General features: G+C 42.5%; 1 protein-coding gene across 1 annotated transcript in view; it reads left to right on the top strand.

Annotated features, from left to right (window-relative positions):
* The window catches only part of LOC145398663 (protein turtle homolog A-like), a 550,000-nt gene that overhangs the window by 284,809 nt on the left and 252,876 nt on the right, over positions 1-12,315 (top strand). The window contains exon 5 of the mRNA XM_080271469.1: positions 4,479-4,589. Coding sequence (XP_080127595.1) covers positions 4,479-4,589 — 111 coding nt within the window. The remainder of the gene's footprint in view (positions 1-4,478; positions 4,590-12,315) is intronic.

Raw genomic sequence — 12,315 nt, 5'->3', positions numbered from 1 at the left:
GTCCCTGGTGGACATGTCACATCCTGCCATACCTGAACAGGGGAGGTGAGGTATAGATCTGACCTGACCTGCCTGGTAGTTACACACACACACACACACACACACACACACACACACACACACACACACACACACACACACATCGGAACCCCGATGCAGTACATCATGTCATTCTTCCACTGTCTTGACCACTGAACGTGGTGGCATTGTCCATTGATATTGTTTGGTAATATATTCTTCTGCAAGTGTGGGTTTTAATTACCGTCAGTACACTTAGTGTAGTGGTACTTTGTTTTTAGGGTAGCTATACATTGAGTGGCAAGCCAAATGATTTCCTGCCAACCAGGTAAGCATTTACAACGCTGGGTGGTAACCTTATAACCAACCAACACGTGTTCCCTACGTGGCAACATCTGGGCTGGCTTAGGGTTAGTGCCCCGCTCCGGAACACAACTAACTAAAAATATGAACAAGAAGCCTTGGACCAGGACTGACCAAAAGGTGACGACTAAAGACCGAACAATGGACATGATACGGATGGCGACGTGGAATGTACGGGATGCAAATGATGAGATGAAAGAGAGAGAGAGATTGTCCAGGTGCTTGAGGGTGCGAAAGTGGATGTATGTGGATTAACTGAAACAAAATGGAGAGGTGAGAGCGTGAGAGAATGGGAGTATAGATGGGGTATATGTGCGAGAGTAAGTGAGAATGAGAGGGCAAAAGAAGGAGTGTGTATTGTTGTGAGTAACAGATGGAAGGAGGATATAAGAGAGTATGGATCAGTTGGCTCAAGGATTGTGTGAGTAATATTGAAAGTTGGACCACAATGTTGGCGATTGTGTGCATGCATGCACCAATGCAAGATTGTGTAAGCAGACTGACAGAAGTTTTCTGGACAAATGTGGAAGCGTGCATTGAGAAATTTGAAAGGAATGAGAAGTTGTTTTTGATTGGCAATAAGCAAGGTAAAGTGGGGAATGTGAAGGCGGATAGAGTAGTTGGGCAGTGGGGTGTGCCTGCTGAGAGAAATGAGAATGGCAGTGCTTTAGTGGACATTTGTGCTGGGAGGGGGTTAGTGATAACCAATACCCTCTTCAGGCACAAATTGATCCATAGGTATACATGGCGAGTGATAAGGAGGGTGGGTTGTGAGCCGAATGAACAGAAGGCAATGATTGATTATGCGTGTGTGGATGAAAGGATGCGAAGGTGTGCAATGGATGCAAGAGCATATAGAGGTTGAAGTGGAATTTCTGACCACCACGTGATGGTGGTGAGAATCAAGGTCCAAATGAAATGGTGAAATAGAAGAAGGGAAGGACAGGAGGAAGTAGTGCATACAAGGAGGGTGGAATGGTTGCAAGAGGATGAGAAAAATGCAGAATATAAGAGAGAATTGGAGGAGTGGTTGGGTAAATATGGACTGGAGCAGATGAGGGACGTGGAAGGTGTGTCCAAGATATTCCCAGAAGAAATCTGTGCAGCATGTGAGGTGGTGTGTGGGGTGATGAGAAAACGAAAGGGGGGATGCAGAACAGCATGGTGGAATGAAGAGATGAGACAGGCTGTGGCACAAAAGAAGAAAACATATAGTGTCTGGATGAGAAACAGGGACATGGAAGAAATTGAGAGATGGAAGAGAGAGTTATATGTAGAGAGGAAGATAGAGGTGAAAAGATTAGTAAGAGAGAGCAAGAAAAAAGTGGATGAGGAATTTGGAAGGAATTTGAGTGTAAAACGGAAGGGATGTAAGAAAATGTTCTGGAAAGAGTTAAAGAGAGTTAAACAGGGTGGCAAAGAAGTTAGTCGGGGTGTGAAAGATAAAATTGGTAGATTACTAGTGGAGAAGGGAGAAAAAGTGAGCAGATGGAGGGAACTCTTTATGGAATTATTGAACAAATAGAATGAAAGTAATGTAAGTGGCTGGGGAATGGCTTGGAGACGGAGGGATGTGAGAAGAGAGGAAGAAAGCAGTGGGGTCGAAGCTGTGGAAGCAATGAAGAAAGTCAAAATGGGGAAAGCCTCAGGAAATGATGGAGTGTGAGGTGAAATGCTAAAGAATGGGGGAGAGATAGTAGTAGAATGGATGTGGAAGATTTGCAGATTCGCCTGGAAGGAAGGCAGTGTCCCGGAGGATTGGAAGTTAGGTATAATTATTCCCTTCCACAAAGGAAAAGGGGAAAAAGAAGTGTATGGTTATCATAGGGGCATTTGCCTTCTTAGTGTAATTGGAAAAGTATATGGTAGGATACTTACTGACAAAGTTAGGGAAATAACAGAGGAAATAGTTAGAGAAGAACAGGGAGGGTTCAGGAAGCAGAGTAGGATGTTAATCAGATATTCATTCTTAGATCTTTAGTGGAAAAATTTGTAGAGATGGGAAAGAAGTTTTAAACGACCTTTATGGATTTGGAGAAAGCATATGACAGGATTGTGGAAAGTATTAAGAATATATGGAGCAGATGGGAAGATGTTGAATGCTGTGAAGAGTATGTATGAGGGTGTTAAGGCTGCAGTGCGTGTGGATAGTGAACTGAGTGAATTTTTCTCCTTGAAGGTTGGATTGAAACAAGGATGTGCCATGTCTCCATGGTTGTTCAATCTGTACATGGGTGGGGTTATAAAAGAGATACAAGGTAGGGCAGTGGATGTTGGAGTGGCCTTATTGAGAAAGGGTAGTGTTTGGAAACTCCCTGTACTGTTGTTTGCAGATGATGCTGTGTTGTTAAGTGAAGACGAAGGGGAGCTGCAAGGTTTGGTGGATGAGTCTGGGAGAGTGTGTAAGAAACGGAACCAAAAGGTGAATGTAGAGAAGGGTAAAGTTATGGTCTTCGAGAGAAATGAAGCCAGTGAATGTACAGTAAGGTTGGATGAGGAGGAAATTGAAAATGTGAGTGCGTTTAAATAATTGGGTAGTGCGATGAGTAAGGATGGAATTTTGGAGGGTGAAATGCTTGAAAGGGTGCAACAAAGAAGCAAGGTTGCTGGTTCCTTGAAGGCAGTGATAAGAAACAGGGAATTGAACATGGAAGTAAAAAAGTTACTACATGACAGTATTGTGATACTAACTCTAACATATGGAAGTGAAGCTAGTTCCTTGTTGGAGGGGCAGAAGTCTAGAGTGAGAGCATTGGAAATGAGTTATTTACGAGGAGCCTGTAGAGTCACATGGAGAGACAGACTAACAAATGAGGATGTGAAGGAGCGTTGTGGTGTGGATGTGGACGTGATAAGAAGCTTTTGGAGTAACACATCGAGGTGGTTTGGCCATGTGGAGAGGATGGGGAGTGAAAGACTGACGAGGAGAGTGCATGTGAATGAGGTGCATAGGGGGAGAGGAAGGGAGAGGCCAAGGATGAGATGGAGGGATGGAGTGGGGAGATATATGAGAGATGGGGGTGTGAGTTGGGAGCAGGGCAGTGAAATGGTGGGGGACAGGGCGACATGGAGGCGATTTGTTTGCGGCCACTCCATAAGGGATTAAGGCGTCTGACAATAGATAGATAGACTGATCACGTCAGTGTGACATCCACAACTTTTTTTTTAATGTGTCCAACTCTGGGCAACGACTTCAGGGCCTATCCCCAGGGCATATCCCCGAGGCCCAGTAGTCGTCCTACATCTCCATATGTCACCTCTTCGGCGCTGACAGGTGGTGGTAAGGCAATGCTGTCTTTCTCTGTCTACAGAGGAGATCCATGGTCTTGAGATTTTCGATGCCAATGATAAGATGAATACATGCTAGGGCTGTCTCATACAAAACAGGTGTATTGGTATTAGCGGGGATGTTTTTTCGACATGTCGGCGGGTCTTCTGGTAGATCGGTAAAGTCCTGTTTTTTATGAAATTCATATCCATAAACTTTTCCCTGCCCCAGTGGGGACTTGAACCGGGGTCCGTTAGGACTTTCAGGCACATTCCTCTATATCTATCTTTTTTTTTTTTTTGGTCTCCATTTTCTTACTGCTCTTCTAATATCTTTTTCTTGTTCCTTCTCCACTTATACCCATTCCGTTGTTAAGGGTAAAGTTAAATGCTGACACCTCTGAGTGATGATTTTTACATGTTTTTTCTACTCTCTCTCTCTCTCTTCAGTAACAAGGTTCGTAATTATATATATAGGGTATGGATGATAACAATGATGATGATGAAAAGTTACGGTTAGAATGATGATAAGGTTGATAGGCTGTGGTTAGAATGATGATGATGATGATGATACACTCATTCTTTGCCGGTGGTAAGACTGATGATTAAATGGGATAAGAGTTATTATGATAATTAAGTAAGGCTAGAAAGATGATGATGATGATGAAATAAGATGCTTTTGCTTTTGATGATGATATATATACTGCCCACCTGCAAGTCAGTAGTTCATGCCTGAGGAGGGTAAGGATGCTGATGATGATGAATGGAATGATGAAGTAAGCTGCGGATGGTGGTGGTGGTAAGGCACTGCTGTCTTTCTGTCTCTACAGAGGAGATCCGTGGTCTTGAGATATTCGACGCCAGTGATAAGATGATCGGCAAGGAGGTGGGGCCTTACCAACAATATTCAGAAGCCGTGCTTTCCTGCCGAGCCTATGGTGGTAAGTATTATATAGTTTTCATTTCCATTCTTTTAACTCTTTACTGTCCTCTTATTATTTATTCTTTCTTTCATTTGTGTTGGATTTTCATTCCTTTCATTTTCAACCCATTCACAGTTACATCATATTTATTAATCTGGTCTTCGTATCCCCTGGCGTTTTTATGCAGAAGGGGAAGGTCCAGCTAGTGACGACTGTAGGTCGTATTTCAATTTCTATTCTTTTTAACCCTTTCACTACCACGTCGTACTCATGAATTGTTCTTCCCACCTCTTGACGTGTTTATTTAGAAGTGGAAGTGGCAGAGTTACATATATCTTATATTTTCTTATTAACTTGTAGAAGCCTTTCCTGAATTGCCTAAAATCTTTTAGGTACGTCAGAACAAAGAGGAAACTTTTCTTCACATTGAAAAGGCTAAATGCTAATTCGTTTTGGCTATGGATTTTTTTTTCCTTTTACAAGATCGTGCTCTCGCTTTCTCGCACTTTTAGTAAGGTGACCTTTTTTCGTATTTGTTGTCCCTGCAAGTTTTCTCTGCTTAGGAGAGCACCTCTGGCAGTGAAGGAGTTAATCACTACAGCCCAGTTCACATATTCACTATCTTCAAAGACGATTGCGTTACGCTTGGAAATAAGTCAAAATCGCTAGGAATCCTGACAGTTCGCAGAGTTTTGACACTCTGACGTCACACGTTACCATTGCACTGCGCTTACACTACGCTAATACGCGACCAGGAGACGTTTTTATTATGCTTACACGCCGCTCGCAAGGCAATTGTGCTGGAATCGCGCCGCTAGAGCGCGATGAAGCATGATTACGTCCTAATCGAACTGTGCACGATGTACGCTCTAAACGATAATATCCCGCTTACAATATGTTCGCACTACAGCTGATGGAGATTTAAAGTTCTGGGGGTATAAATATGGGGCAGATGCCTCCACTTCTCATCAGTCTATCTTTGGCTCTTGGACTGTGAAGACCTTACTATGGCACTCAGACAATAGAGAGCTATTGGAACGTAGCCTTGCCACCACAGAATAGGATCTAGCTTTGGTGAGATTAGTGATAAAAATTGAAGAGGAGAAAAAAAGAAAGAACAGCAGAAAAAAGAAGAGACTGCAAAGAGGAAGACGGCTGTGAATTAGGCCCTGGCTTCAAAGAAGACTACTTCATGGCCAGTATGAGAAGTTAATGGCAGAATTAAATGCGGAAGATCACAGTGGATTCCAGAAAAATCTTAGAGTGGACACTGAAATGTTTCAAGAGTTGCTTGCTAGAGTGGGACTGAGAAAAAAGACACTTTCTGGAGGCCGGCCTTTGTACCTGGATTAAAACTGGCCATTAGTATGAGGTACCTGGCAACTGGAAACTGCCTTAAGTCACTACAATATGGATTTAGGGTGGCTTATAACACCATCTCTATTCTCGTGTCTGAAGTTTGTGAAGCTATCACAGATCAATGTGCAGAATAACCGATGTCATGTCCTACATCCCCTGAGGAGCTGAAAACAGTGGCTGAAGGCTTTCAAATCCTTCTTCATTGTGCTGGAGCCATTAATGGAAAGCACATTGCTGCCAAATGTCCTAAAGGCTCTTGCTTTAAGTTTTACAACTACAAGGGGTTCCATTCCATAGTACTGATGCACTTGTGTATGCTGGCTAAAAGTTTCTTTACTGTACGTCGATGTCGGGGCTCCTGGCTGCTCATATGATGACTGGACTTCAGGAAACATTAGAAGATGGAAACATTGGCCAACTAGAACCCAATCCTCTGCCCGACGATGACAGGCCAATGCCATACTTCATAATGGAGGATGAGGCCTTCGTTCTGAATGCCTGGCTGATGAAACCATTGCCCAACACGAACCAGACATACCAAGACAGACGCACAGGCTTTCCCGCTAGTTGCCGATAATAGCTGAATGCCCTGTGCTATCACTATGCATGCGTCATGCTCTGCCTGATTTTTTTTGGCTCACACAAAGCTTCCGCTATGCTCAGTTAACTGGATTTGAAATTGGGATACTGCCCTGGGGTTTTAAAGGTGTTTTTTTTTTTTTTTTTTAATCTTCTCGATTCGCCCTTCTCACTTAAGATTGTGGTATGCTAGCTGGCGAAATTTGCTGATTGCATTATGACCCTTGTATGTCTTTAGGCGATAACCCCTCAAAGCACTTTCATACAAAAAAAAAATCCTGATAGTGTGAAATGGGCTTTAGATTCAGTATATGCTGTCTTGAGAGGAAATAAGTCGTCAAGGTGGCCAGATAATACACAGTATCCCGAGAGATCTAAGAAACTTCAAGAGGTCATTCTAGGGATAAATTTAGATGAAAAAGACTGTAACAACATGGTATGAGTCATGTAGATGTTATCACATTGAACAAGGTAATGAGCGAAATTGTATCATGAATATTTTTACTTCATCATGGTTAGATTTCTTACTAATCAGACATATGATTGTGTTGATCTGATTGTACACATTTGCATTTGCATTCGCAATATTCGCATACTTTTTCGATAATCGCATTTGCATTTGGATTAGCATATTGTCATGCGAGTATTTTGCAAATATTAATAATGCAACTTTATTATTTTATAAAGTTTATAGAAAATCGAATAGAGAGTTAAAAGCATGAGCTGAACTAGTGTTCTAGGCTAGTGCTGCCAACCAAGCAGTTGTGGCAACCTAACTATGGTCCGTCTATTTTATGAAGAGCGTTTGGGCGTTGTCCCTCTTGGGAATTTCCTAGGCCGCCTCACTCCAAACGTGTACACCTCCCTGTCTCATGTCAGGTATTTACTACTTCTAAATGAAGTTTATTTACAGTATATATATATATATATATATATATATATATATATATATATATATATATATATATAATTCTTTAATAAGGCTATATAGTGTCATAAATGCCCCTTTTTTCTTTTAATAACAATTACTTTTTATTAATACCACAACACTTGGCACCGTTGCTTTCCAACGTTGCCACGCTTTTAAGGGTAGAGTGACCGTGTTAATCCAGGTCATTTCCACTCTGGCCGCCACCTGAGATGGATGCTCTTACTCCTGCTACTCGCCCTCGTGTGCTCCACAGTAGAGAAAAAGAACTTATTTACAACGCAAATAAGTACTTTTTAGAAGAGAAGGCAAACAGAGGACCTATAATTGTTCCCTCAAAAGCTGTTATAAACCACAAATATACATCACACTTTAAGGAGAAAATCAGTCATAATAAAAAATAATGTTAGAGAGAGAGAGAGACAGACAGACAGACAGACAGAGACAGAGACAGACAGACAGACAGATAGACAGAGACAGACAGACAGACAGACAGAAACAGAGAGTAGGGGGAAAGGTCATGGAGAAAGGGAATAAATAAGAGCGCAACAAGACAGACAGACAGTCAGTTTGGAGGCTTTTCCTCAAATTCTAAAATTCATAAAAGTGTATAAACTTTTTATAGAAATAAATCTATAAAAAATGCAATTTCTGTATGCAGAGAGAGAGAGAGAGAGAGAGAGAGAGAGAGAGAGGAGAGTGGTGTGCTGGGAGGGAGAGTTGTCATTAGCGCCTTTATTCTAATCCGATTAAGTTGCCCAGTACAAAGTATGGCAACACTGTGGGACGGGGACTCCCCAAGAGGGACAACGCCCAAACGCTCTTCATTAAATAGACGGACCATAGGGCTGCTTGCTGCATCTGCAGTGGTGCCAGATTCCCAGAAACGTCTGGATGTCTCCAGATTTTTTGCTTAATGACAGATTTCAGAATTTCTGAGTAAAAAGTGAGCAGTCTCCAGATTTTTACCTCATAACAAGAAAAACTACTCTAAATATCAAGAATTTCTGAGAGAGAGAGAGAGAGAGAGAGAGAGAGAGAGAGAGAGAGAGAACACCTGTCTGACGTGATCTGTTCTGGGTCTGTTAGAAGTTCGTCCAGGGAGCGTCTGATATCCCCGGGAGATGCATGTAAGAGGTGGGTCCTCTTCCGCATCCTGGTAACAGAAAGTTGATAAAAATTTACTCATTCAGTTTTCTATGGCTGAAACTCTGACAGTAAAATTAATTTGCACAAGAAAATATGAATAACTCTCTTTTCTAAGTTGTCAAACAGAATATTCGCATTCGCTTTAATATTCGTGAACATTAAAAATTCATATTCACATTTGCATTCGATTTCGCAAATGTTGAAAAACATACAGTCAGATCATCACTAATCTCACTCTCTCTCTCTCTCTCTGTCTCTGTCTCTGTCTCTGTCTCTGTCTGTCTGTCTGTCTGTCTGTCTGTCTGTCTCTCTCTCTCTCTCTCTCTGTCTGTCTGTCTGTCTGTCTGTCTGTCTCTCTCTCTCTCTCTCTCTCTCTCTCTCTCTCTTTAGGCCAGCGTTTCTTAACCTTTTCCAACCACAACACCCCCCTTGTAATAGGTCTCAGTCCAGCACCCCTCTACATCTACTTACTGGGACTGCAGTTGCTACACTACTGCAGAGTTAAAGTAAAGTGACGTACTGCCTGACAGATTATTTTATAGTAAAAAAAAAAAAAAAATCAAGGATGCCAATACTAAGCAAATCCAGTAAGAAAAAATATAATGCAGCATTTTCCAGCACCCCCTAAAATTGATTTCAGCACCCCCTGGGGGTGCTACCAAGCCCAGGTTAAGAAACGCTGCTCTAGGCTATATATATATATATATATATATATATATATATATATATATATATATATATACCGGTATAGATAGATAGACAGATAGATATAGATAAATAGATAGATAGATTTTTTCTTTTTTTTTATGCGAGGAAGAAGGAACCAAAGGCCATGAGCCCGCAGTAACAGTTCCCTCCAAGAGAAAAACAAAATACAATAGAGAGCCTAATTCAAGATCCGATCATTTTGAGATGCCTGGACACACTGCGTTTGAAAGACTGGAGATCATAGGCAGCAGGAAATACAGACAGAGGGAGACAGTTCCAGAGCTGACCTGTTGGATAAATGAAAGACTGGGAGTAACGGTTAACTCTTGCATTAGAGAGTTGGACAGAAAAGAGATGAGAGTTTGCTGCCAGACGGGTGCTACGCGCCTGTCGTAGAGGTGGAGGAATGCAAGCAGACAGTTCAGAGGAGCAGCGACCATTAAAGTAGTGATAGAAAAGAGATAAAGATGCAACAGTGCGGCGAAGAGACAGAGATTGAAGGGAGTCAGTAAGAGGAGGAGAGTTAATGAGACGAAAAGCCTTTGACTCCACCCTATTGAGAAGAGCTGTATGTGGGGAGCCTCCCCACACATGAGAGTTGTACTCCACACAGGGGCGGATAAAACCCCTGTATAGAGTCAACAATTGTGCAGGGGTAAAGAAAGAGTGGAGTCGGCTTAGCACACCCAATCTCTTGGAAGCAGATTTTACAAGAGATGTAATATGATCTTTCCAAGATAAGTCCCGAGTAAATGAAACCCCAAGCATGTTCAAGGATGATGCAGGATTAAGCTGAATATTATTAAACATTAGTGGGTATACCTGTGGAAGATTTTGCCGGGTTGATAGATGTAAGAACTGAGTCTTAGATGCATTAAAAACAACCATATTATTTTTATCCCAGTCAGAGATACGAGCCAAGTCAGACATTAGGTGTGCCATAGCCTCATCCCTTGTTTGTTGAAGTAGCTGTTGAGATGGGCATTGCGGGAACCGAATGGAAAGGTGAAGGGTGGAGTCATCACCATATGAGTGGATAGGGTTAGATGTACAGCTTAGAAGATCATTGATGAATAAAAGGAAGAGAGTTGGTGATAGGACAGAGCCCTGAGGAGTACCACTGTTGATAGATCTAGGAGAAGAACGATGGCCGTCTACAACAGCGGCTATAGAACGACCAGAAAGGAAGCTGGTGATGAAGGCACAGCTAGAAGGATAGAAACCGTAGGAGGGCAGTTTGGAAATTAAAGATTTATGCCAGACTCGATCGAAAGCCTTTGAGATGTCAATTGCAATGGCAAAGCTTTCGCCAAAGTCCCGAAAGGAGGATGACCAGGAGTCTGAAAGGTAGGTGAGAAGATCGCCAGTGGAGCGTCCCTGACAGAACCCGTACTGACGATCGGAAAGAAGGTTGTGATAGGAAAGATGCCTTAAAATTTTTCTATTGAGAATTGACTCGAAAACTTCTGAAATACAGGACTTTAAAGCAATTGGACGATACTTGGAGGGTTGGGAGTGGTCACCCTTCTTTGGGACTGGCTGAATGAGAGCAAACTTCCAGCAAGAAGGAAAGGTACAAGTTGACAGACAAAGGCGAAAGAGTTTGCCTAGGCAGGGTGTAAGCACAGAAGCACAGTTCTTGAGAACAACAGGAGGGACCCCATCAGGCCAATATGCCTTGTTAGTACTGAGGCCAGTGATGGTAGAAAATACATCAACTGAAGAAATTTTAATGTTAGCCATGAGGAAGTCAGATGGGGGAAGTGATGGAGGAACAGCACTGGAATCGTCTAAGGTGGAATTGGAGGAGAAAGTCTGTGCGAAGAGATCTGCTTTATCAGTAGAAGAAATAGCTACAGAACCATTAGAGTAGAAAAGAGGAGGGAAGGATGATGAGGTAAAGTTGTTAGAAAGGTTTTTGGCAAGGTGCCAGAAGGAGCGGGAAGAATTCGAGTTGGAGAGTTGAGAGCATTTAGTATGGATGAAATTATTTTTAGTAGAGCGAAGAACAGACTTAGCACGATTCCGGGCAGAAACGTAAAGATGATGTGATTCAGGGGTGGGTTGGCTCCGGTACCTTTCGTAGGCCCTCTCCTTGTTGCGGACAGCATTAGAACAAGCGTGATTAAACCAAGGCTTTCTTGTGTTAGTCAAAGGATATGAGAAAGGAATGTATGCTTCCATGCCCGAGAGAATAACCTCCATAATGCGCAATGCACACTCAGATGGCTCCCAGCCATGGAAGCAATAATCATTCCAGGGAAAATCAAAGAAGTACTGCCTGAGGGCCTCCCAGTCCTCTGCTCCAAAATGCCACAGACGACGTTTCCCTGGAGGGTCCACAGGCTGTACCGGAATGATAGGACAGGTTAAGGTAATAAGGTTGTGATCGGAGGAGCCCAACGGAGAGAAAAGATTAACAGAGTAAGCAGAAGGATTAGTTGTGAGGAAGAGGTCAAGTATGTTGGAGCTCTCTCCAAGGTGGTCAGGGATACGGATAGGGTGCTGTACAAGCTGCTCTAGGTCATTAAGGATAGAAAAGATGTAGGCTTGTTCACCAGGTGGATCCGTGAAAGGAGAGGAGAGCCAAAGGTGGTGGTGAACATTGAAATTTCCTAGAATGGAGATTTCAGAGAAAAGAGAAATGGATAGAATGTGTTCCATCGTAGAAGTAAGATAGTCGAAGAATTTTTGATAGTCAGTAGAATTAGGGGATAAGTAAACAGCACAGATATATTTAGTCAGAGAATGACAGGAAAGCCGAAGCCAGAGTGTAGAGAATTCAGAAGAATCGAGTTCAGGAACACGAGAGCAAGATAAGTCGTTGCGTATATATACACAACAGCCACCTTTGGCATTGGAATGAGTATAGAGAAAGTAGGAGGATACAGAAAAGGGTTTGCTGTCAGTTACCTCAGACAGCTGAGTCTCCGTTAGAAAAAGAAGGTGAGGTTTAGAGGAGGAGAGGTGGTGCTCAACAGAGTGAAAGTTAGAGGAAAGGCAGCGAATGTTGCAGAAATG

The sequence above is a fragment of the Coenobita brevimanus genome, chromosome 46 (assembly GCF_032717465.1).
Source record: "Coenobita brevimanus isolate Jiangsu-jjx chromosome 46, ASM3271746v2, whole genome shotgun sequence".
Classification (NCBI taxonomy): Eukaryota; Metazoa; Arthropoda; class Malacostraca; order Decapoda; family Coenobitidae; genus Coenobita; species Coenobita brevimanus.
The sequence above is the reverse complement of the archived record's forward strand: the minus strand, read 5'-3'. Positions and strand labels throughout refer to the sequence as shown.